At 34.2% G+C, this 27,813-nt stretch overlaps 1 protein-coding gene across 1 annotated transcript; it reads right to left on the reverse strand.

Moving 5' to 3' along the window:
- Positions 1-1,054: 1,054 nt before the first annotated feature.
- On the reverse strand, positions 1,055-27,813 carry LOC126739690 (LITAF domain-containing protein-like). The gene is made up of 3 exons (XM_050445485.1): positions 27,427-27,813; positions 10,381-10,540; positions 1,055-3,554 (listed from the first exon to the last, which is right to left on the reverse strand). The coding sequence occupies exons 1-3, from the start codon at positions 27,542-27,544 to the stop codon at positions 3,449-3,451; spliced, it is 384 nt and encodes a 127-aa protein (XP_050301442.1). The 5' UTR covers positions 27,545-27,813; the 3' UTR covers positions 1,055-3,448.

A 27,813-nucleotide genomic window follows, 5' to 3' on the forward strand; every position in this document is an offset into this window, starting at 1 on the left:
TGCACCCAAGCATAGTTTAAACCTGCTGGATTCTATACAGAAGAGAGCTATTCGTCTTATCGAGAAACCAGAACTGACAAAGAGTCTGGATAGTCTGGAGCACAGGAGAAAGGTGGCTGATCTCTGTTTATTCTACCGTTATTATCACGGTAAGTGCTCCTCGGAGCTGGCAGGCCTGATTCCACCCAGGGCTGTTCCGGCAAGAAGGACGCGTCTAGCAGTTGCGGCTCATCAACATCGAGTCCACCTGCCTACCCCAAGGACGTCGCTGTATCGGGACTCATTCATCTGGAGAACATCTTCTTTGTGGAACGGGCTTCCACCTCACATATTTCCCGACGCATACAACCTACAGCGATTCAAGATAAATGCCCACAAATATCTTCGCGCAAGCACCACTCCAAGAGTGACATAGGACTTTCCTCTTGTGCTTGTGTTTACCATAAAAAAAAAACATTCAATGTGCTTTCTATAAGTTTCCTTCCCTACCAGTTTCCAGCGACTAAACATTCCTACCTATAACGGCGTTGCCACCTTTTGGCTCTTTGTTTTTTAACATAAACTTTCATATTGAGATAATAATGACAGTTTCAGCAGACCAATGCTAATAATGCTATATTGGAAAATAAAATATATTGCTATAGGGGCCAAGACTTAAAAACAGAGGAGGGGGTATTATTAGAAGAATGGTAAACTTGGCAACGTTTTTAATGTTATCCGATTGCATTATAGCAAGTATTGAATATTTTTTAACGTAAAACGCTATAAACTTAGCAACGTTGATTTTAGCAAATATTTGTTACTATGTTTACACCGCGGTTCAGCCTGCTGTCTACAAATCCTCCAAGGCAATAAGTAATTAGTATACTAATTACTTATTGCGTTGCTGCCACCTTTCAACTGTCATTTTATATTTATAACATAACCTTTAACTTTCGACAGCTTTATAACGGTTAAAATGGCGGACGGATGCCATCTTGGAAAAAACTTGAAGGAAATGGGACCAAAACGTAATATAAGAGAGGGGATATTAAATTTATAAAGTGTTTCAAAATGGAACATTCATCAGTAATTTATTAATAACAAAATTAGTAACAGTAAAATATAACCTAAAATAATTAACAATGTATTTAATAAAAATGTTATAAAAGCTTTGGATATTACCTCTATGTTTCATATACAGAGTGTTACAAATTTACATATATGCCTGGTTACGATAATGTGTCAGGGAAAGGCAGACTCAAACTGACTTATAATTATGTATTAGACACAGATAAAAGGACTTTTGTAGAGCATGTATTACAACCTGTATTTAGGGTGGAGCGAATTTTCGATTTCTGGAATTTTAATTACCCTGTATGCTTAATAGGTGCCTATTGTAGTCGTTAGTAAGCCAAAAAAACTGAACATCAGAAAACAACTTCTTCGGCTGCCGAATGTGCCTTAAAATTTCGGAAATTATTATGTTTTTTATTAATTTAGCGAATTTTTTATTTCTTAAAATTTAACCACCCTGTATGTTTAAAAGGTGCCTATTGTACTCTCAAGTGAGCCAAAAAAAACTAAACGTCCAAAAACAATATCTTCGGCTGCCAGAAATTTTCATTTCAGCTGCTGAAAATTTCGATAATTAAAGATAGAATCCCATCTATCTTTAATTATCAGAGGGAGCCATTGGGAAGACCCTTGAATCGTGTGAAATTTACCAGTCGTACGATTGAGAAAATTGAAACAATTTTACCATTAGTTGATCTAGAAACCGTAAGTACCGATGCAAATTATTTATACGAGATGTGTCAAGGAATCTCTACTGGAGTTTTAAAAGACGATTGGGCTCTAAAAGCGCCAGGGAAAATGTCACACTCTAGATGGCTTACCACGGCCAATAGAGTTCTAAGGTTATACGTTGCTACCAATGAGCCCTCTCAAAACCTTAAAATGTTAACAGAGGTAATAGTAAAACTGTATGCCGTATGCTGGTTTCAAATTAAATGCCATTGGTCTTGTAAGGATGGTGCTAGGCACTTGTTTAGCATTATAAATAAATCTCGTTACCTCCCTGAAGAAATAAAAAAAGGTATTGATCCCGTAATTGAGAGAAATGGATTTTTTGCGCACCCAGAAAATATTTTATTAGCCATGTTAGGAGATGATAGAAAACATATTCGAGAGTCAGCTTTAAGAAGGATTTTAAAATGCAGATCAACCGCAAAAACCGAGGATGTTAGAATATTTCGCGTGAATAAATTGAATTTTGATTGTCAAGATTATGTCGACTTAATTGACTGGCAAAATGTTGTTATAAGCGAGCCCCCATTAACAATGGAAATTTCGAACAAAGAACTAACTAACATGATTTCTTTGGTTCCTGATGAAATAGGGTTATTAAAATTCCCTTGTCATTCACAGGCAGTTGAACGAGCAGTTAAGTTAGTTACTGAAGCCTCTATGGCGGTTTATGGCCCTGAGGCACGAGACGGATTTATTAGAGCTCGTATTGAATCAAGACAAATATTGCCGCAATTTGATATTAAAAAACAATTCTTAGCAGTTCTAGAGCAGAAAAAATTTAAAAAAATTATTCTAAGGGTGGGAGGGTAGGTTGGAACTCGAGATGCAGCCACCTCCACGTTGCACCATTCATCCACGTGGTGAGTTCTGGGTAGTTTTTCATGAAAAACTAGCTGAGAGCTGCATGTTTGGCTTTTTTTGCAGTTTTAAAAATTTTTTTAATTTTAAAATTTTCAAGGTCATTTCGGCAGCCGATGGAATCGTCATAAGTCATTCGGATTTTTTTGGGTAAATAAGAACCCCGAAAGGCATATTTTGCACACCCAGGCATATTCGTTTTCGAAAATTAGTTATTTTGGTCCAGTTTTCGCTCCATCCTACTGTATATATCAAAGAGTATTAACAATCATTATACATTATATACACAAAAATACGAATACACAAGTCTTATTAAAAATACAAATTTAGAATTTTGTTACAAGTGACATTTAAGCTCATTTTGGTGTGGTTTCTATCACTATAATATCCTATAGGCCTAAGGCATTTAGCACAACTTTAACACCATAATATGTTAATATTTATAACAATTATATAACCTTTATAATGAAGATTTTAAAGCAAAATTCTAGATTCGCAAATATTTATAAAAATAATAGAAATTCTTTTAGCATAACGTCATTCCAGTTCTCAATTTAAGTGTAAAATTACGTTATTTTATAAACATGTGTGGCACGTCTATAATGTAATCCATTTTTCACTTTCAGTACAAAATATTACCAAACATATACGGACGTGCAAACCAGTTTTTGTCGTCTAATAAAATATTGCATAAAAGTATATAATTTGATGGCCGGCTTAAAGGTTATTAATACCTACGTTTAGCAATGTCGTGTAAACAAAGAAAATGCAAAATTTTTATTAAATGTTGGGAAAACAATTATTTCTTATACGTTCCGAGGTACGCGTCACAGTTGGGGCAGGTGTGGCTCACGTCCATACATTGTTCCATACAGAAAGGTATCAAACAGCAAAAACAAAAACACCTAAAAAAAACAAATTTTAAAAATAAAGAATAATAATTTAATTTTGACAGATGTTATGTGTACAAAGTGGTAATTTGCAAACACTCTCTTCTTTTCATTTATTGAATTAATTATTATTTATAGTTTTCTTTATTAATTTTTGTTCTAAATCAAAATACAATTATTAAAGCGTCCTTCCCTCTGTCACTATCTCTCTTAGGGCTTGCTAGGCATTAAAGCGATTCAAACTTGGCGGCAAAATGACAGTTGACATTGACATGACAGATATTATGACAATTTAATCAAAAACATTTTAGGTTAGTCTATTTTGGACCGTTTTGTACTTTTGAAAATAAAATGGTTGGAAGTAAAATTAGGATAATAATTTACATAGGGTCGCTTAACCAGTGAATGAACAGCACCCAATAAATGAACAGTGAGTTTAATTTCTTGAAAAATAAGAATATTCGATGGAAAAGCTCTATTGTCTCTTTCTAACACGTTGCGCACACATCTTCATTATAGCGTTCGTTCACTAGCCGCCATTAGGCATTGGCAAAACAGTTTAAAACAAGCGACTGAAGTGTGACTGTGTCACCGCATGACCATTTTGTGTCTTTATTTTATAATATTAAGGTAAGCACATGTTTTTTTCTAGGCTTCATAGCTATTATATTTTATGAAATAAGTATAAGAAATGCACATTATAGGTTAATACACGCATAATTGTTTTCTTTAAAATAAGTTTATACCTAATACTTTTCTATTATTGAATAATTCCTGCATGTTCAATTACTGGTTTAATTTTTTTTTTTAAATATAGTAAATGAACAGTGTGTTCATTTACTGGATTTTACTTAAAATAATTTTTTATGCGAATTTCAACCTTAAACATATCTTCTTACATAGAACTGAACTAACTTGAATAATAGCATTTATACCCAAATGCAGTCCAAAACCAGTAAATGAACGTTAATAGAAAACGTTCATTTACTGGTGTTAATTTATTGGACGACAATTATTTTTCAGATGGCTCCAAAATATTCACGTTTTAAATACACGGAGGAAGCTTTGGATGCAGCAATTAGTGAAATTCAAGCTGCAACTATTTCATTAAATAAAGCTTCTTCTAAATATGGCATACCAAAGTCCACTTTACATAACAAATTAACGGGAAAGGTGCCACATATTCGAAAAATGGGCCCCTCTACAGTCTTGAGCGCTCATGAGGAAACTAGATTAGTTAATTGGATTTTGTCAAAAGCCAAATTGGGATTTCCGATGCATCCCAATGAGGTTAAGGACTCAGTACAAAAAGTCCTTAAAGATTCTCAACGACCAAATAATTTTACTGATGATAGACCAGGAGATAAATGGTTAAAGCTTTTTCTTCAGAGGCACCCACAAATTTCAAAAAGAAATACAGAGATTATTTCCAAAACTCGTGCTGCGGTTACTGAGGATGGTATAAGGCAATGGTTTTTAGAACTTATCCAGTACTTAACTGACAAAAATGTATTAGACATGATATCTGATCCAGCCCGCATTTTCAATGCGGATGAAACCGGTATAAGAACGTGTATGAAGGCAGGTTTGGTTCTTGGGCCCTCCAAAAAGTTTAAAAACCTTTACGAGATTGCAGGCGAAAACGAAAAAGAGTCAATTACAGTGCTGTGCAACTATGCTGCTAATGGTGTGGCAGTCCCACCAATGATTGTTTTCCCATACAAAAGAATTCCTAAAGAGCTAGCTCTTTCGGTGCCAAAAGGTTGGGCCATTGGAAGGTCCGATTCTGGGTGGATGACCGTTTTTTGAATAAATTGCGAATATATTTTATCCCTGGCTTTTGGAAAATAGCGTTATATTTCCAGTAATTCTTTTCATAGATGGACATAAGTCCCACTATAATTTGGACCTGTATGAATTCTGTGTGGAACACAGACACATCCTTTATTGTTTATACCCGAACTCGATACACACATACTACAACCTTGTGATGTCAGTATATTTAGACCCCTAAAAGTTGAATGGAAATCTGTGTGCCGACTTCATAAACAAAAGAGTTGTACATCAATTACTCGGCACAACTTTAGCATCCTCTTTAAAGAAGCTTTTGATAAGGCTTCTAAACCAGAAACCATTATAAATGGATTCAGAATTTGTGGCCTTTATCCATTAAGCCCTGACTCAGTTGATTATTCAAAGTGTATTTCGGACCGGCGTAATGAAATCTTTCAGAAAAGACCCAGTACCGAATTATCAATAGAAGACTATAAATGTTCCTTGAAAGTATTAGACCATTAATTAAAGGTCAATAATATCACAAATTTGTCCAACAGTGTAGATCTTTTAAAAAAATTTGCGAAAAAAACGCAGGTGACTCAACAAGTTTTAATGACAGTAGCGATAATGTTGACCAGTTATTTAGCGAGTCTGAAATAAATGACATGTCAGTGAATATACAGAGCGATATATTTACAGATTCCTTTTTAAACGACTTGCCCCTTGAAATTGACGGAGTTTTATATGAGCCTCCACTTATCAAGGCGCGTCCACACTATGTCAATCGGCATAAGCCGAATGATGCTTATGCCGATCGACAAAACCGAATTAGTGTAGACGTACCGGTCGGCCTTGCCGAAAGCCGGCCCGAATCATGCCGAATTCAACCCGACTAAAGTCGGTCTCCTTCAAAGAAAACCGAATCGAATGAAATCAAAATCCACAAGTGTGTACATGCCGGGCGGCTTTAGTCTCAGTCGAAGGAAAGTCGCATGCGTGCAAATTTATTTTATTTGTTTTTTAAATGTTTAGAGTTGGTGAGAGTGCGTTATTTTTTGCATTGAGTTCGGAGTTTTTGCTTTTAGTTCAGAATTATGACGTGGACTGACGAAGAAACGTTGGCCTTTATTGATATGTATCGTGTTCGTTCTTTATTATGGAACAGTTAAAATTCCGATTACAAAAATAAAAACCGAAGACATGACGCTCTCACGGAAATTGCTGTTTCATTTGGTATAGAGAAGCAGGAGGTTGAGCGAAAAATCATAAATTTATAAAGCCATTTTTCGAGGGAAAGAAAAAAAGAACTCGAAAGCAAAAAAACTAGAAGTGTTACTGACGAAGCGTACGTAAGCAAATGGTTCATGGCTCAATGGTAAGCAAAAACAACATAGCTTGGTACGCAAACTATGTTGTTCTTAACCGACAAGAATAAACCACGAAAAACAGTAGATAATGTTGAGGTAAGTTCATATTTTTATTTTTTAAATTTGTCGATTTGAAAATTTAAGTTTGTCCGTTAGTAGGTCAACCTAAAATAACTCTGTGATATCAATTTAAACAGCCGAAACAAAAAAATATATTTTTTTTCACGAATTTTTTTCTTCAAAACTATGGACTTTAAAGATTTACAAGAGAAAGACACTGGAAATGGAGGAGAAGTTCAAGGCCAAGTTTCAACTCAACCATCAACTTCCCAAGAGAAACAGGCAGCAGCGGAGACTCCTACAAAAATACTCAAACCCAAAGTTTTTACATCTCCGAAAACCCCCAAAAGCAAATCCGCAAAACTTTCATTAAGTAATTCTGCTAGGGCACCTATCTTTGATGAAGCGGTGAATCTCATGAGATCCATTCAGTCAAAAAGAGTGGACAACAAAGATGAATATTCATTGTTTGGTGAACAGGTAGTGATGAAGATACGCACACTTGCTACACCGCGAACCAGATTTTTGGTGCAAAATGCCATACTGTTTGACGCAGAAATAGGGATGTATGAACAATACAGTGCACCAACTAGGGCTGCATACAGTAACATGGCACTTTCTACCTCAAACATTCCAAGTCATTTTTCCCCATGACGTACCACTTATCATCTAGCATGGTGCTCAATCAGACTCATACAATGATGGAATCACCTGCATGTTCCCAGTCTCCATCATCTGCATATTTCCAGTCACCGTCGCCTGCATGTTCTCAAGCGCCGTCACCTGGATCTATTTTCTCTGATGGCTTTATGGACAACTACTCCCAGCAGCACTCTCAAGAACGATCCAGCCATGAGGATGACTCTACACACTTAACGCTTCTTTCTGGCACATGAAGATCTCTACCATTTTGGATTATCTTTTCGAACATCATTTTTCTTTTTCTAATTTTGAATTATTTACTTTTCTTTTTGAATTTGTAAAACTATTTTTCAGTACTCTTTTTCTACTAACACGTATGGTTTCTTAAGACAATTTTTAAAGAAGAAATCTCTAACCACATTGTTTTTAGATTTAAAGGTCTGATGCCGGACAGTGTTTGTTTAATAATACATAATGTAGTCTTATTTTGATGCCTTTTTCTCCAGTGTCATAAATAAATCAAAAGTTTTTTATTCTATTTTTTTACTTTTCTTACCTTGACGTAATTTTGAAGAGCTTCGACAAGGGCGTCACAAACTTCTGGCACGAAACGAGAAATAGCTTGCTTGGATATCTTCATAGTGTACATCAATGAATGGTACGAATCTCCAGTCGCAATGAAACACAGTGTGGCTGCAAGGCGTTCACTTGCAGGAATAGCTTCCCTGAAGGATGTAGTTTTTTTAAAGATTTTTGGTCCAATCATATTCAATAAAACCTCAAAATCAGAAATTATCATTCTGAAAAAGTTGCTGAACCCCACGTCGTTTCTGTACTCAAAATTTAACTCATCTACCTCATCAAGTAGTAAATCTTTCATAAATTCACTAGCTCTATACTTTGTGCGAATTCAAAATCTCTGAGGGCGAAAGCAACGACGGTCACTAGCGACTACTCCAATTATGATTGCTGCAGCAGCAGCTAAAACAACGTCTTCGTCATCACTAATGATTTTAAAACACTTTTAACATACGCAGATGGGAAAGCGACACTACTACGTTCCAAACGCAGTGCACTAATGATGATTCGGCAGCCGGCACCGATCGGGACGTCCACACTACAAAGCAATATAGACGCAATGCCGGCTCGATTATGCCGAACCGAACGTGCTGAGCGGCACAGGCCGATCGGCCTCTTTCGGCATAATGTGGACGCGCCATCAGACATCACCAGTACCAAAAATTGATGTAATTACACCTATTTTATTACCTGGTGTGCATTTGAATTCCCAAATAAAATCATACTGTTTAGAAATTCTTGACACGATTATCGACAATGCATTTATTATTATAGAAGACAGAGAATTCCAATCTGAGTGTATGGCTATTCCAGCCAAAACTCTCCCTTGCAGAGAATCGAAGATTAAAATATTATCCAATATTGTCATAAAAAGTTTAGATAAAGTTTGGGAAAATCATCTTCACTGGCCAAAGCAAGAGGGTGTATCAAAAAAGAGAAGCCAACGTGTTCAAATGCCCTACGCAATACATTCGATAAGTGGGTGAAACATCATTCTGAACAAGAAAAAAAAAGAATAAATAAAGAGAATATAATAAAGAAAAGAAAACTAGAAACGGCTTTCAATAAAATGTCAGCTGAAACTAAGAAATTAGCTAAGGAGCTTAAAAGGGTTGTTAAAGAAGGGGGACCAGAAAAAACAGAAGATTCAAAAAAGTTGATGATAAACGGAGTTCAAAAAAATCAAGATAATTTTAACTATACCTAATAAGAAATATAAGAATTTAGAATAAAATGAAATTTAATGTATTATGCTTTTAGTTAAAGAAAAACAAAATAATGTGGAAGCGACCAAGATCCAGGATGTTGATGATGAAAATAAAAAGTTAGCCGGAAAACAGAACAAGAAGTTAAAATTGGCTGTTAAAGAAGGGGAATCAGAAAAGTTTATTGATGGAGTTCGAGAAAATAAAGCTGAGTTTAGTAATTATAAAAAAATGGGTTAAAGAAATTATAATGTTGATATTTATGTGCTTTAAGTTGTTAAAAAAGAAATAGACGTGGAAACGAAGAAGCCTGACAAAACAAGCAGTAAAAGTAAGTAAATAAATAATGTGTCTGGTCTTATATCATATAGATACATGAAAAATATATTTTAATCATATAATGTATTCACATTTGCAGCTTTTAATATTGGAGACTTCGATAGACTTCTAAGAGGTATCCAGGTTTAATAAGAAATATAGATCAGGGTGCCCAAGAATATGAGATCAGTGTTATGGAAAAGATAAAACCAAATTTTTGGAGATGGCCCAAAAATGTGGACCAAATTTAATATAAGAGAAAATTTGTTTTAGAAAAAATTTCAGAGCCAATATCATCCAAAGGCAGTATATATAATTTAAATATTTGATAATAAAAAAAACCTTATTAAAAATAAACCTTATGTTCATTTACTAGTCTTATAGTTTTCATTTATTGGAGGAGTTCGTTCATTTACTGGGATTTTGGGCATTTGTTATAAAAATTCGCAAAATTTTAAAAAATATAAAGGGTAACGTATCTCTTGTTGTTCATAATAAGAGAAAATTGTCGAGACTTTTGTCTTTAAAAATGTTATAGTACTTAAGTAAATGTATAACTGATTTACAGGTCCTCTAACTCAAAACTTTTCTTATTTGTTCATTTACTGGTCTAGTAACCCTAGGAATTGAATATTTCAGGTTACTCCAAGCTTCAAAATTTTTTAGAATTTAATTTACTCTACGTCACATTTAATAATCAATGACAATTTAATAATCAAAAAAAAATTAGGTTAGTTTATTTTGGAACGTTTTGTACTTTTACAAATAAACTGCTGAAATGATTGTAAGTAAAATTAGGATAATAAGCCACATAGGGACTGAATCTTTCAGGTCACTCCAAAATTCTTTAGAATTTAATTTACATATTAATATGTAAGTCAGTATAACACTTACCCAATACAACACAATATGGCACTGGCAATGTAAGCTTTTCGTCCAGGCTTTTGTTTTGTGCTGGTGTCAATTTCTGCACCACAATGGGGGCAAACCATGTGGGTTGAATTGGGCCCCACTACCGGAACTATTGTGGTCAAAATTTCCGGTTCTTTTCTTACTAAAAGGAAATTAAAGGCGTTTTATATTTTGATGTGTTTAAATAATAATAATAAAGTGGATGAAGAATTGTGCATAGGTTTTTTTTTATTAAGTTATAGTTGCGATATTTCCTACTTCATAAGCGCAATGCATTTATTTACTTTCTATAGTTACCTAATAAGATTAACATTCGAGAGTGGGTAGCAGGGAAAGTTCTTCTTTAAGGAATTATATTCAAGAAATTATAATTATTATGCCTTATATCCTGTATAATATTTGAAGAATTCATTTGCTTCATTGCTCGATTATTGTAATAATATTATTTACCTTTTTTAAATGGTTGTAATTATGTTTATTATTTATTTTCTATATAATATATAATATTATTGCTGGAAATTTATAATAAATATTTTTAAAAAAATGGTCGACTATTAGTCCTTTTCATAATATCAAATATCAGAGAAAGATAGTCTTCTGTCAAAAATAACAGGTAAGACAAAAAGGGGTAGGTAAGGTAGGTTCTCTATTTTTTCCTGAGAATTGTATAAAGTAATTTATGATGGCAACCCAAAGCTGAAACGTTGTATTTTGAAATTTAATAAAATCATGTTGCTTAGGGCCCAAAGTGACAATGATCGTGTAAATAATTTTTTGAATAACGCGCGAAAAAGAAGATTTCAAAAAACAAATTCGGTTTTTTTCCTGTAATAATTTCGGACTGATGGAATTCGTTGAAACCGAAGCAATATATATTTTAATTTATTCCTACGTTAGTTCTAACAGGTTTTATATATATAGCAGCAGTACCTAATGATCATTAATAATAATTCCTATGATTAATTATTTTTTTAATGGGGTTTCAATTATTATTGAGGTAAAAACTAGGAGGAAACCACGTTAACCTTCGAGACAGTTTAATGAGGTCGGTTAAACGACCGTACGGCTGCACCTTTAATAATTAAAAAATAAAATCATCCATCGTCCTATATACAAGTCATCTATCATCTGTTTTTAGATTTATTGGCCTCTCCCGATGTTTATTGGGTGGAAGTGCGGCTAAAGGAATCTTTCAAACCTTCTGCCTCGTAAACGCCCATAATAAAGATTAGACCCGGATTTAATTAATAAGAAAAACAGGTTTGTTGCATAAGTTTATTTTATGAGCAATGACCTGTATGGCGAATTAAACATATTTTTTGTCAAAGTGTACTAAATTAAATTGTAATGATCCTGTGCCAGTTCTTTCTCAGTATTTATTAGCTTTTGGCCTTCCTTTGTATGGATTTAGCCAGTCTCTTTAAGTCGGTTAAACACCATTTTATTTCAAGCCATTTCCAAGGTAAATATGGCCGCCGTGGCTTAAACAACGTATAAGATATTGCGTGCCCTCTCACTCTATTTATATATTTTTAACGTTTGTAACATTTTAAAGATTACCCAAAGTACTTATTCTAGATTTTCTTATGAATTAAAGTTTTAAATCTATTTTTTCGAATGTTAAATATATCAAAGTGCTCACAATATCTATTAAAATTTAGTGATATTTTAGTAACCCGGCTAAAAAACAAATCGTCGTTGAAGTACTAATACCTCGTAAACCCACAAATTATGACATTTTTTAGGTGATGAAAAAAACTATTTTTATTTAAAGTAGGTATTTAACTGAGATATTGAGTATTTTTTTAGATAATCAATTTTCACATTCAACATTATTCGAAATTAAAGTTTTTTACTATAATTTATAATTTTAATTATATATTTATAATTTTAATTATATAAACATTTTTCGCGGCATACGAGGTATTGTAATGAATATCTTGTTTTTGGAGTGGGATACACAGTTTACCCTTTGTAGAGAAAACACTTTGTTAGGAACAAGTACACGTATTTTTTATTAATAACTAGGCCTAATTTACAATGGTATGAAAATATTAAACTTCACTGTATGCTAAATTGTCATAAAAACTGTGACAGTCTCTGGCCACTCCACAACATCTAACACCTTTTTTGGTCTCTGTGGAAGCTCTTTCCAGTTGGCATCAAAAAAAAGTTTGTAATAAATTTTTTCAGGCAAATATCTGAGTCCTTTGATGTCTGTTACTACGGGATCATTTACAACCTTACAAAAAACATAATTTTAATAAATAAACTTAATGATATTAATATAGTTAAGAAACAACTTACTTTTCTTGGTCTGATAGAATTATATCGATGAAATCTTTTTGGAGTAAAGTCTTTAAAATCTGTATACTCCATACACACAACATCATAAGGGGCTGGCTTAGATCTTGCTTCTTTTGAAATGTGCAAATAATCACTGGGTAAGTGTATGTCTTTTTCTTTTATTTTTCTTTCAATACAGCTGTGGACTGAGTCGCATTCCATCTGTGTAGGCCCAACTTCTAAAAATTTCTGAACAATCTCCACATTATTAATCACAGCATAATTGAGTAAGGCATTTGACATAATGCTGTTCCGATTTTGGTATGTGCATCCATCGCTGTAGTTTATAATTGGACCAGATTCATTTTGACATTTTATATCCAAATATTTCAGCAAACAGGTCACAAATGTTGATGCTGTCATATACGCATCAGTTTCTGTGAACCAAAAGCAAGTTGCCTGATGAAAAACTGTATCATAAACAGTAAAATTATGACAGCATAGTTTAAGCTTAAAAAAATGGCACTGGCTTGAACGAATGGACATACTTTAACTGCTTGCAAATCAACTGTTAAAACGCGTCCTGTTTTATTAGTGTTTGCTTCCTCTTTGTCTTTGTTCTTCTCATCCCGAGCCCTATCCTTTTTGCGTCTATGAACACTCCATTCTTCATCTGAAAGTGCCCTACTTCATGTTTAGTGCATAAGTCACACTTGTCCTTTTTTATGGGATATAATGACAAATTTTTAGAATGGAACATACTATTGAAGACCGTTCTAGATAGGACTGATCTGTTATCTTTATTACCGGTTTCCTTATACAAATTAAAGAGGTGAGCTAAGCTTTCAACAGTGGTTTCTAAATACAATTTTGTAGAACTGGAACAGGCATAATATGATGGTAATTTAGGCAACTTGTCAAAAAATTCTTTAAGGTATTTCTTCAGCATCTTTATCTGCTCTTAAAGAAGGTTTTTTCTTTTGTTTGTTAACTTCTGTTGAAGTAGTCATACCAAGATCTCATTTTTTTATCCAATCCTGAACCGAAAATTCGCCCAAGCACAATGTTTGTAGAAATTTTTTTTTGCAAACTTGTAGTTTCTCATTATTAATGGTTAAAAAATATTGCAAGGTTTCTTTTCGCCTACTGTCTTCTGTTTTCGTATAGGTTCTTTTTGGATTGCTCTTTTTTACATGGTTTATAACAAAAAATTTTCAATTTATTTCATTCCAGAAACTTTTAAATATTCTAAGGCGTTCTTCTTCAGATATTTTTGCACAGTGCTTATTTTTGACTCTTAATACATTCCTTTGATTTGCATGGCGGTCCTAGTTTTCGAGCCTCTTTGGGAATATTATTACTAACTTTGCCGTCTTTTCTACTGTAACCCATGTATGGTTGTCCTTCCATTCTTTGTCGCTTTGTTTTATTTTTTCCCCGCCTATCCTCTTGACGCTTAATGATTCAAATCATCATGATCTGTCTCTATAGTCTGCGATGTAGAAGCTTCGTCGTCTACGTGATTTTGGCCAGGGTCTCTCAGGTTATGTGGTTCAATTTCGCTATTTGAGCTATCAGAACAGTTGTCTACTTCTGAAATGTAATCATGATCTTTACCGTCAGTATTGCCACCAGTATTATCATAGTCCGGTTCCATTGAATTTTCATTTTGAAGTGTCTCATCTTGATCTATCTCCATAGTTTGTAACGTAACACCTTCATAGTTCATATTATGCCTTTCGTCAAGATCTAATAGGTTTTCTAAATCGATTTTATTGCTTGAATAAATATTTATCTCGGAAATCCTATCGGGATTTTCAAGGTCACTTTCTTCATTACGATTTTCCAGTAATTCGTTGGTGGCACCAGATGGAACAAAGGTACAGCATGTCTCGGTATAGCAAGTAGGGTCAATATCATCTTCATCAAATATAATGGGAAGAGAATTGATATCAAAAGGAGTTAAACTTTCTATTATTCTCTCTTGGTCCAAAGCATTAACAGGCGTGATAAGTTCGGGCTTATGTAAATTTTGATTGAAGTCATCTATTCAAAATATTATACTATTAGATTATACTCGACATAACTATAACAAAAAGCTAAATTTAAATTTTATCTTAAATTAAAAAAAAAAATGTTACAAAACTAACTAACTAATATTTAAATTTAACTTTTTATTGGGGTAAAGTCGATTATACCCGTAGCTACTTTAAAATTTTACGTTAATAAAAAATAAGGACTAATTTTGCCTTTATGCAGAGTTTGTACAACATTTTGCATAATCACAAATCACAATCAAAAGTCCTAAAGTTTTAAGTCGTTTTTTTGTTGAGTTTTACTTATGATTGTGATTATGCAAAATGTATAAATTCGGCATAAGTAGAATAAAATAATTACTCCATAATATAAGACAAATCACAAAAGGACCTAAACCCACCCTAACGTACTCTTTCTTAAATACTTTCTTAATTACTCTATTTTAAAGCGAATGTATGTATTAACTTAATCATTTTGTAACAGTCATTTGTGGGATACGATATATTCGAAATATTCCTGACTGTGGGTTAAGAGATATTGCCTACAAAAATATGGCCATTTACTGTAAGAGGTATAAAAAATCCTAAATATTCACCAAGTAAAATTTTTGTTGTATACAATGTATTAACAGAGTTGTAGAATTCGGTTTACGCTAACCAACGCCACCAAAAACAAAAATTTGATTTTTTGTGGTTTACGAGGTATTAGTATCGACGACGAAGTACCAAGTCCGATAGTTGAGTATATCAAAAAGAAGCTGATTACGAGTCTGTCGGAGTGGAACATAAAGACCAAATAAAGACAAACACTCAGGGCTTTTTCTAAACCCATAGACAGCATAGTATTCTCTACTTTTACTAAGCTCAGGTATATTAAGATATGATATAGTTTCCTCAGCATTTCATATTAATTCCTCAGCAGGTCATATTAATGTTCATTGCCATGACACTAATGCAATGTCAAAATAATTTCCGGTACTACTAGTCTACCGAAATGGAGTCTGAATTTCGTAATGACTTTGAGTCCCTTAAAACTAAAATTTTGGAATTACAACACCAATTGGAAGAGCTGGATGTCATTATCAAGAAATACGAAGATAAAACATATGCGGATTGTAAAACCCAAACGTCAATAAAGAATAATACTACCTTAACTCAAACCTCTATTTTAAGTAAAACTCTAAGAAGTTCCCAATTAAAGGAAAAACTTATTAGGGTGTTAGAAAAAAACTGCAACATTCGATAAAAGAACTGACTGAACTAAATAAAAACATGGTTGCCACCATTGAGGTTTTAGAGATGGACAATGATTCTAATGTTAAAAGTTGCAATGAAGTTTCTGAATTAGAAGATGCATCAAAATCTTCAAACCTCAACTTATTAACCAATAAAGCAACTAACAAAAGAATTGCAAAGCCTATTGAAAGAAAGAAGATACTTATTATGGGTTCAAATATTCGAGGTTATCTCTCAACAATCAAATGGCTTAACAGGAATAAGTATGATATTAATAGCCAAAATACTGCGAATATTACAGTTATGGACTTGTTAGATAGCTGTTTACCTTATTGTCGCCGGTTTACCAAGGATTCTATAAACTATAAAAAGCTATACGGACGGGATATTGAACAGAAAATAACACTCTTTAATCGTACGAATCTTACACTAATAGGCGCTATGTTACTTAACAACACAATTGCATCTCAAAACTTGGTACTTCACCGATGTATTCAAGGCGCGGATTCAGCGATGTTCATACCTTTCCTCTCACCTTGGATTATCCCCAAGCAGCAAGTGGCTGAATACCTTGTGAATTGCTATGCTCTAAATGATGGTGCACCTAAAGTCACTAAGTAATTCTGGACCCCGAAATTCGAAAGCTGCCTCCAAACAGTATGCCACTTGATGAGTCACCGAGGGAGTCACTGCACGATTCTGATGAGGAACATTTTTTATTTGCCCGTCGGACCCCACTGGAGTTAAGACGATAACGGTCAGCAGTTCCAAGTTTTCTTTAGTGTTGTTGAATGTTCAATCTGTTCGAAATAAACGAATGAACTTTCTTTACTTTTACATGTAATTAATGATCCTAATATTTTACTCCTTACTGAACATTGGGTTAAAACGAACGAATTGATGAACTTTCATAATTATGTAGTTATTTCTAGCTTTTGTAGGACTGAATTATCTCATGGAGGAAGTATGATATTAGCTAACAAAACGTTTTTAACCGTAAGCTCTTTTCAAAGAATTGATAAATTTAACCAGCTTCTTAAAGAGTCTGTGTTTGAATTTACCATAACTTTTTGTAAACAGAAAAACCTATACATTATTTGTATTTACCGTTCACCACTAACTGATAGTTCTGAGTATGTTTGGAGAGTCTATTGCTTGAAATCCCTTGCTCCTCCACTGTTCTACTGGCAGGTGATTTAAATGTAAATTACAATGAGGAGAGCTCTATTGAAGTGACGTAAGTACTAAGTTCATTTAACCTTAAAACGCATGTTGAATCTTTGACTCGCGTTACTCAGTTCTCATCCAGACATCCAGCACTATTGACTATATCTGCACTAACTATCTTGAACATGCGGTAAATTGCACCGTTGTGAATTCTGACATTTCGGACCATGAAGCAGTTATCTGTGAAATTCGTGAAGAGGAGATATGCTCCAAGACTGCTCCATTTTCTTATGATCGACATTTCATTATGCATGTGTGGCTACTGGATGGGACGGCGTGATGGATTCGCCTGGTCCAATCTTATGCTTCCACCAGAAATTGGTACAACTCTTTAATGCCTCTTTTCCAATAGTGAAAATCAAACCAAAAAAGAACAAAGTCCTGGTTTACTAAGGGGCTTAAGACTTCATGTAGGAATCTCCGTTCTCTTCATACATTAAGAAAATTCACAGATTCTCTAGTTTTTCATCAGTATTTTAATTCGTATAGAACCTTGTATCGCCGGTTAATAAAAGGTTCTAAACGATCCTTCTATTCAAATCTTCTATTTAAGGCTACAAACAAGTCGAGAGAAAGTTGGCGGATTGTCAACGACATCAGCGAGCACACAGCAATCATTCTAAAGCTGTGCCTAACATCCCTGCTCATGACATTATTTATAATTTTTTTGCCGAAATTGCTGAGAAAATCCACAAAAAAGGTCTGGGTCCGCCATCAGCAGATCCCATTAGTTATTTTTTACCTGATAATGGAGTTCAGGGTTCATTTTTCTTTAGACCTACAAATCTGGCTGAGTTTAAAGAAATATTACTTTTACTATGAAAAATAAAAACTCAGCTGGAGAGGACGGGCTATCCGCTAAAATATTTCTTAACATACCAGATATAACTTTGAATGTCCGTGTTGAAGCTATTAATGCACCATGGGTTGTGGGAACTTTTCCGCGTTGCTTAAAATCCGCTAAGGTTATCCCAGTTCATAAGACGGGCAGTCTTAATGAACCATCAAACTTTAGACCCATATCCCTCTTGTCCACACTTTCAAAAATCATTGAGAAGAAGGTCAGGAGTCGTGCGATGTCTTTTTTAGAATCCAAGAATATTCTTAGTGCCTCTCAGTTTGGCTTTCGGGAGAATAAAAGCACTCAAGATTCAATGTACAATCTTTTGAACGATCTTTACTGTCCGATCAATAGTGGAGGAGTTTCTGCTGCCGCGTTTTGTGACTTGTCGAAAGCTTTCGACTGCGTCAGTCACGAGATTCTGCTGCGGAAGCTCTTCCACCATGGCTTCAGGGGCGTTGTGGAAACCTGGTATTCTTCATATCTAAAAGGTCGCTGTCAACGAGTGTGTGTGGGGTCCAAGTTTTCTAAATATAAAAACGTCGACTGGGGGTCCTGAGGGGTCTGTATTGGGACCAATACTCTTTCTCTTATATATAAATGACCTTACTCAACTCTGTATCCAGGGAAAATTTACATTATTTGCGGATGACACTTCCATTCTCTGGCATGGTTTTGATATCGACTTCCTACGGAGAGCCATAATGACTAATCTTAAACTTATATTTCAGTGGTTTAGGGCAAATTTACTATCTTTAATTCCACAAAAGACCATGTTCTACAAATAACCATAGCCTTGATAACATTCTTGTTGCCAACTGTCCTGTCTTTGATCCGTCCGATCTGTCTTTAAATTTCTGGGTCTAGTTATTGACAAGGATCTTAAGTTTGGGGAACATTTACTGTCCCTCAACAATCGAGGTTCTGCAGGTTATTTTGCTGTTAAAGTGGCTTGTCAAGAGCTTGGAGGGGAAATTGGAAGGACAGTATACTTCTCCCTGGTTGAACCCCATCTCAGTTATGGCATTTGCTTTTGGGGGAGCGCTAGTAACTACCTTCTGCAGATTTTTTTTTGTTCTTCAGAAACGTACTGTGAGATATATATGCGGGATATCACCTTCAATCCAGAGTATAGTCTAGTTTTCTAGAAGATAAATACTTTATATATACTTCTTACTTTTTTCGTTTTCTCCATTTAAACTATGATTGTTAGGAACACTAAGAGTTAAAGAGTAGCTCTAAGCTAATCTTCGCCTTCTTTGGCAATTAAGTAATATTGTAAGATTATTGTTATATTATTATCTATGTCTACTTAAGGAACAATATATTTGTCTCACAGATAAAGGATTCATAAAATCAAGAGTACAACGTTTCTCAAATCGTAACATCCTTAGAGACTTTAGAGCCGGATATCATTTCTTCAATGTGCTCTTAAAGATAGTGAGGGATCAATAATGTAACTCCCAAGTCTACAATAGAGGGCACTCCACTCAATGAGGAGTTTATACTGAAAAATCGAATTGTTCTCCTTCTTTGAGAAACAGAGAAAAAGGCACTTGTAGGTGTATTCAATTTCATGCCATTACATTGACACCACAGCTCGAGCCTTTCTTAATCAGCCTGCAGTCAGCGGCAGTCATGAAGGGATGACACAGAGATAAAGCACTTGATGTTTCAAGGTCATCAGCAAAACAAAGAGCTCTTGAGTTTTTCTTTATTAATGACATTTCTAAGGAGACACTTAGAAATGTAAAAAAAAAAACACTATTTGAGTGTAAACTTTAAGGTAACTCTCCACATTAACATACTATCGCCATTACCAGCAGCTTCCAATTTCTGAATTAAAATAGTATGATTGATCCTATCGAATGCCCTAGAGAACTGAGAAGTCGGTATATACTGCGTGGACCTCACCGGAACAATCCAAAATCTCCGACAGATAATCAATATATGTTAACAAATTAAGATCAGTAGATTTTCACAATATAGGTTTCAATATGGAAATACGTATTTTGTACGTACTCCACGACATGATGTAAAAGATGTATTACGTACTATGGATGTATATACTTTTTTTGCGTGGTAAAATGTATTTGGGAGAAAAAATAACTCATTTATAAAAACTGAAACTATAGTGATTATAAATTCACAGGAGTGTAAACTTTTATTACAAAGGGACAACCCACGCCATGACGCCAAGCCGACTGAAAACTGAAAGAAGGGCGTTCGTTCTCGCATCTGTCGGTAGTCTTAAACACTGTCAATAGTCATTCCTATGGTTGGAATCTTTGTTGTGAAGCTTAAATTATGAGACAGTTTTACCACTAACCAAAATTCTTTGTTTTAATCTTCTCTCGAAGATGCTAACATCGTTAGCGAAACACGCGTCGAGAGTAAAAATAAAGAGTTTTGGTTAGTGGTAAAACTGTCCCATAGTTTGAACTGTCAACAGTATCAACTCCCTCATGTTGCCAATTATTTATTTGACAGTCAATGGAGGCAACCAAAAACACTGCGTTGTGACCGATCTTGATAATTTTGATATATTATTATGACAAATACTCCATTATCGATAGTTTCTAGATAATTTAAAAATCATATAGCTAATTACTTTTCGACCAGATCAACATGCAAATTAATTAAATTTATAGGGTATATATATTAGTCTTTTGTAAAGAGGGAATCTTGATTTGACAGTTGTCTCTTTAATACCGAATTCGTTGACTTTTTCTAACAAAGCAAAGTAGCATGCAAATACTTTTTTTTCTGTTTACCCTACTGAATTCATAAATATTCAAAATAAGACTTAGAAGTATTTAAAACTACGTATATTTGAAAAAAAAATCTTTCCCGGCATACAGTTTTGTGTATTAACAACAATTTTATTTATTTTTTAATTCTTATATAATCCATAATATAAGCTAAAACATTTTCTAAATATTACTTATATGTACATATACAGGGTGTCCGGAAAGTCAACGATAATACTAAAGGGGCTGATGTAGCAACTCATAAGCACCCAGAAACACATAAAATGACCTTAGTAAAAAATCGATGGTTTTCGAGATATTGGCACTTTAGTGGAAGTCACCAAAATCCTACTCTTGGATCAGATTTTCGATTGTCACGCCTTAAAAATAGATATTTTTTAGAATCTCTTTTTAGCTATGCAACACTGAATAACCATTTTACTGCTCAAAGACAAACATTAAACTAAACGGCCAAAAAATTTAATAAGAAATCTATTCTAAAATAAAGTATTACTTATTTTTATTTTTCAAACTTTGAATTTGACCGCTCATACTGGACCGAAAAATTGTACGGCAACCTGGCTAATACCTTAAAAAGTTTGCTCATTTAATTTCATTTTAAAATTACCCAATATATTTTAAAAAAAGCTTTACTATTATTGTGATAGAGTGAAAGATAAATCTAATTTACCTTATGAAAAAAATAAAACAAATTTATAATTATGTTATGTTTAAAAAATATTTTTATTTAACTTAAAAAAAATTTAAAAATCAAATAATATATTCGAACTGTCTTCAACCAACGCGAATGCAGGCGTGGCATCTTTTAATAAATGACCTATTGATCCATCTTGCATTCCTGGCAGCGTTAAGATCTTGGGCTGCATCATTTATTCGCTGCCGTAATTCAGCAATATTATTTATTGGTCTTGCATAAACCTTTTCTTTTATGCAACCCCAGTAAAAAAAATCGAGGGGGTTTAGGTCTGGAGACCTGGGAGACCATAAAATTGGACCAAGTCGGCCGATCCATCTGTTGGGGTATGTTTGGTTTAAATACCGACGAACTTCATGGGCATAATGTGCCGGGCAACCATCATTTTGGAACCACATTATTCGGCGAGTGGCCAAAGGAACATCTTCTAAAAGAATTGGTAGATTGTTTTGACAAAAATCTAAATAAGCCTGCCAGTTCAAATTTTCTGGTAATTCGAATGGGCCAATTACACGTCGTTCAAGATACCGGTCCACAAGTTTACTTTAAATCGGTACTGTGACCTTTCTTCTCGAATAGAACGGGGATTTTCCAACGCATAAGTGTGCAAATTGTGCATGTTCATAAAGCCATCCTTTTTAAATGTACTCTCATCCGACCACAGTATATTATCAGAGAAAAACAAACCACCGGTGGTTTGTTTTTCTCTGATATTATTTAAAAAATTCGGATCCTCTTGATTTTTTTGCAACATTCTGCGGCAAAATTGTAGGCGTGGTTCGTAGTCTCGAGGCAGTAGGCTTTGCACTCGTTGAACATGCTAAGGGTGATATTGAAATCGCCTAATGATGTCGTTTACTACCGATTTCGGTATCCCTGTTCTTCTTTCGATTGCTCGTGCCGAAGTAGTCGGATCATTTTCAATTTCTTCTAAAACTTGATCAACATAATCAATACGAGGTCTTCCCTCTCGAACAGGAGCATGAGGCATTCTGCCTTCGGAATATGAGCGGTGAACATTAATAAATACCCGATAGTCAGGATATCGGGCCGAATTCGGATATCTTTCTTGATAAAGATTAGATGCTGCTAGAGCATTTCCTCTGCATTCACCATAAATGAGATGCATGTTTGCATATTCTTCAGCGGTATACGGCAAGGGCATAATAAATGATTAACCAATAAAACAAACAGCTCAAAGAACACAGTCCACAGGAAAATGAACTCAAAAACAAATCCAAAGCAAAAGGTTAGATATAAACGTTAGGATACAAGCAAAAAAGTAGTTAGTTCACGGAATACTGTAAACAAACTAAATTTCAAAAATGTTTGTTGTTTATTGCTATGGTGATAAGAATTACCTTCGCTCTTGATTTTTTTAATTTTTAAGTTAAATAAAAACATTTTAAACATAACTTAAAAATTTGTTTAATTTTTTTACAATGATATCATAAGGTGAATTAGGGTTATTTTTTACTATAACACAATAATAGTAAACTGTTAAAAAAACATTTAGGTAATTTTAAAAAGTAGATTAAATGAGCAAAGTTTTTAAGGTATTAGCCAGGTTGCCGTACAATTTTTTTGGTCCAGTATGAGCGGTCAAATTCAAAGTTTAAAAAATAAAAATAAGTAATACTTTATTTTAGAATAGATTTCTTATTAAATTTTTTGGCCGTTTAGTTTAATGTTTGTCTTTGATCAGTAAAATGGCTATTCAGTGTTGCAAAGCTAAAAAGAGATTCTAAAAAATATCTATTTTTAAGGCGTGACAATCGAAAATCTGATCCAAGAGTAGGATTTTGGTGACTTCCACTAAAGTGCCAATATCTCGAAAACCATCGATTTTTTACTAAGGTCATTTTATGTTTTTCTGGGTGCTTATGAGTTGCTCCATCAGCCCATTTAGTATTATCGTTGACTTTTCGGACACCCTGTATGTACGTCCGCGAGACGCAACTAATATACGTAGAATATATATATTTGTATATATAAGAATATACAAACTACGTATCCAAAAGTATGTACTAAATACGTTATTTTTATAACAATGGACGTATGGACATAAATATGACATAAAAATTACGTACCTAGGACGTATGATGCTGTTTGGGTTAGAATGTAAACACTTTATTATTAAGTTCATATAAAAGGGCTTGAAAGAATTCAACAATTTATAAACTTCCTGATGCATAAATTGTATAAATTAAATATTGTTAACCCAACATTGACATATGAAGAGCGACCTAAAACTGTAAATATAGAGAGTCTCAAAGTTCGCCATCATAGGTTAGCTATGAGGTCACAAAGTAATGTGATGAAATTCTGGAATATTAATAAAATAAACTGTCCATCAATGGTAGTAACATTACTAAATTCTCATGCCCTTGTGAGTACCAGCAGACAAACCAAGAGAGTCTTGTCGGCCATGCTTTATCAAATAGAGTATTCCTACTATACTGTTTCTACATACAGGAAGTAGCATGCCTGATTTTCCTAAATCAACACAAGTTTGTCACCCAAAATCCGAGATATGTTATTTACCAACATGGTAATTTACGTCTTCCTATACTGCGTTAGTCAAGAGATCAGTTTTTTATGTAGGTATAAAATTTTTTAACCATCTACGGAGAAGCATTAGGGAGGCAAAATCTTCTAAACAATTTAAATTACTATTAAAAAAATTCTTATGTACTCGGGCTTACTATTCCGTGCTTGTATATTTCAATGACACTCATAATGTATATAGCTAACTAGTGGAGAGATGCTAATGTTAAAAAGAATAGCATTAGGTTAATTAGGTATATACCATATATGTGCATATTTAATGTTATGCGACTTCTGTAGGGGAAGGTGTCCTAAAACTTTTTATTTAAATCTTGTTTATGCAAAAACCATTTAAGATAATTAACTCAAAATAATATACTACGTGGCTTTAAATAAACTTTATTAACAAACATAAACAAAAATATTTCAACTCTATTTAAAACTTGTAAGAAAATGCATTTTAAAAAACGTTACACTATGTCGTTTTACAAACATGTATATTGTAAAATAACACAGTCGTGGGGTATAAAATGACATATACTTAAAACAAGTGATAACACAAATAGAACTTATAAAATATAGTTAAAGAAAGTAAGCTAATAAGAAATTAGTCTTGGCAAATCTCGCAAATAAACTTTTTGACTTTTGGAGAAACTCCAGGACATTCGCAATGTGCCCAATTATGGCACTTCATACAACTAATCCAAGACTCCCTGGATCAAGAATTTTTGAATAGATCGTTGCAATACAGGCATGCCACTTCATCCTCATAATCCTCGGCTGCAAACTTGTCTCACCTGAAAGGAAATTGACGCACACTTTTTCGCAATTTCTTTTCTTCCTTTAGCCTTAACTCTTCTAAATTGGGAGTAGTTGTTAAGACTCCGGTTATAGTTTGTCTGGTCTTCCTTTTTTTGGTTCCTCTTGCTACAGGCACTGGCGAAATTTCCTGTAGAGAAAACCTTTTTCTTAATGGTTGATTTTGTTTTATATTTTTTCTGTCTGATCACCTCTCGGTTCATTTTCTTTATCGACACTTTTGCCTTGTTTTTGTCGCATTGCTTCTTCTGTAACACCAATTACTGTCATTTCATTGCTTGTTGATGGTTGTTCTGGGCGATGGGATGCTCCCTCTTCTATGGTCGGTTCGAATAATCTATTTGTTGTTTCAGCCGGCTCAAAAAACTCGTCTGGGAAAATATGTGGATTAAATGGATAAATTTCCGTATTTAAAAATGCGATTTTGGCATTTTTAGTTGTAGCTGCTTTCCCGTAAGCGGACGTAAACAGTTCACCAATTTGATGTAGTGTTATTACTCTCCCTTGATGGTTTTTAATCAAAGTGCACATTCCTGGTTATAAAATGTCTTTAGTGGACCATAGAAGATGACATCCAGGGGCTGCATACGATGGGTACAGTGGGCAGGAAAGCATAAAGGGATTATTCCATTTCTTCTGGCAAACGTCAAGGCATTTAATGATTTGTGGCTAGTGTGCCCATTCAGAAGTAATAAAACTTTTGAGTCGGGAGAAGCTTTAACAAAAGTCTGAAAATGCTTTAACCACAAAGCAAAGGAATCAGATGTCATCCATCCAGTCTCGTTAAATAATCCCGAAGAACCTGGAGGTAAAGCATCTAAAAGTTCCTCCTTTCTATTTTTCCTAGGGAAAATCAAAGCAGATGGCACAAAATTACCTACACTATTCATGCAGCAAACAGATGTTACATGCTGACCTCTTTCAGCACTGGTTAATGATCCTACTTGTTTTCTTCCAGTTTTGGCAAAAATTTTTGAAGGCCTTTGCTGTGGACAAACCACTTTCGTCCATATTGTAAATCCGATGCACGTCAATTTTTAATTTTTTTAGGGTATTTTCCAACCTATTAAAAAAATTTTGCACTTGTGGCCTATTAAATGCCATGGCTCTAGCCGCAGACACGGCTTCAGGCTGCCTTAGAGATATTTCAGGATGTCGCATACGAAATCCTCTCAGCCACTCTCGTCCAGCGCTACGATCTTTAAATCTATTTGGAATGCCATTTTTAGTGGCAAACTCATACGCAAGTTTCTTTATATCTGTTGTTGTTATTCCGAACAATCTAGACTCAAGTAATAGTATATTCTCAACTCAACTAACTCTCTTCGTCTTCATTAAATGTGGTTGGAAACCGACCCAAAACTTTCTGACAGCCCTTAGCTCTTTTGTTAGTATCATTTGCTCTTCGCCTTAATGTGGCTTGGGGGACATTGAACAATTTCGATGCTTTCAGCCACCCCATTTGGCCACCTTTTACAGCGTTAATTGCACTTAGCATTGCTTGTTCATCCCACGATTGTCTAGTTGATGTTCTTTCACGTTTTCCCACCATAATGTAGCTAAAAATAAACAAAAAATACAATATTCCTTAAATTTAAATTAATTTGATGTTTGTTAAATGACATAGTATGCCATTTTACCTTCATGCCTATCTGTGTCGTTTTACCCGCAGTAATAGATAGTCCTTTGTTAATGCAGAATAATCTTATTTCATATTAAACGACATTTCCGCGCACGTGAATCTGAAGTATACACTTACATTTAAATACTAACCTTGGTTTTACTTTAAAATCAGCACAATTTCGTAATAAAAACAGACTTTCAAAACAGCACATGCAAAATTTCTACATTCTAGGACACCTTTCTCATTTTAGGACACCTTTCCCTACACTTTTTTAATTGTAGTATTATTATATTTTATTAGACACAATAAGGCTTTTTTTATAACATTTTTCCTGATCCCCAAGAGGCTCAATAGAGGATTTGGAGTCTAAAGTTCATGTGAATAGACCAAATAATATTGATGATTTAAAGCAAAAAATTCGACAAGAAATTAGACTTATCGATCCGCAAGTGATTGAAAAAGTGTAATTGGAAGCGTTGACTGAAAGAGTTTGAACTCTTTCAATCAACGTTGGAAGTTATTTATCGACTTTAAAAATGCATTGAAGTAAATGAAGAACAAATTGACCGTGAGTTGCAATATGTAATTTTATTGTAATATTAAAAAAAAATATTTTTTAATGTTGTATGTTTCATTATTGAATTGTTTTGATTTGAATTGTTGTATGTCTATTATGTCAAATTTGAATTTAGGCGTATGGTATGCTATACCAAAAGTATTCAGAATATATCATAGAATTATAAAATGTCATGATATAAAGGGTGTTCTATTTTAAACAAATTAACGTTGACGCCATATTGCGAAAAACGCGCAAAAGACAATGCTAATTAACGTGTCCGAATAATAAAGGAAGAAAAAATAACTTAATTTTTAATGATGTTCCTTTCATGTATAGTATAGTACATGTATAGTACTGTATAGAATGTAAATAACCATTGAAAACTTACTGTGGTAAGTGGGAATATATGGTGCTGAAGGCGGTACTCCTCCGACAGCTTGGGCATAACTGGGTGGTGCGGCGGGTGGAGGTCCGTAAGGGGGAGGCATTTCACTACCTTTGCTCATATCTACTCACGGAAAATTTTTTTGGTCGTTCTAGATTAAAAAAAGACGGTTGCGAAACGACGCACGTCCTTTTTTATATTTTTTTTCGCGGTAAAAATAAACTAGTGACGGGTGGACGCGGGAAGTTTACAATGCCGTCGCGGCGCTCGCTATTTCGAACTAATGGTCATATTTTAATGATCTCGCGATCGCGGATCGCGGGGCCCCCGTTTTCACGCTCACGTTCTAAATCTGGTCCGACCGAGGTCACGTTTTTCCGTGCCGTCGAG

This window comes from Anthonomus grandis, chromosome 8 (genome assembly GCF_022605725.1).
Source record: "Anthonomus grandis grandis chromosome 8, icAntGran1.3, whole genome shotgun sequence".
Lineage (NCBI taxonomy): Eukaryota > Metazoa > Arthropoda > Insecta > Coleoptera > Curculionidae > Anthonomus > Anthonomus grandis.

Bases quoted from the DNA above. Each gene is read 5' to 3' on its own strand.
- LOC126739690 (XM_050445485.1), bottom strand. From the start codon at position 27,544: ATGAGCAAAGGTAGTGAAATGCCTCCCCCTTACGGACCTCCACCCGCC. The intron at 10,541-27,426 runs GTAAGTTTTCAA...ATTTCCTTTTAG, and splicing joins ATATATTCCCACTTACCACA to TAAGAAAAGAACCGGAAATT. The intron at 3,555-10,380 runs GTAAGTGTTATA...TGTTTTTTTTAG, and splicing joins GCCATATTGTGTTGTATTGG to GTGTTTTTGTTTTTGCTGTT.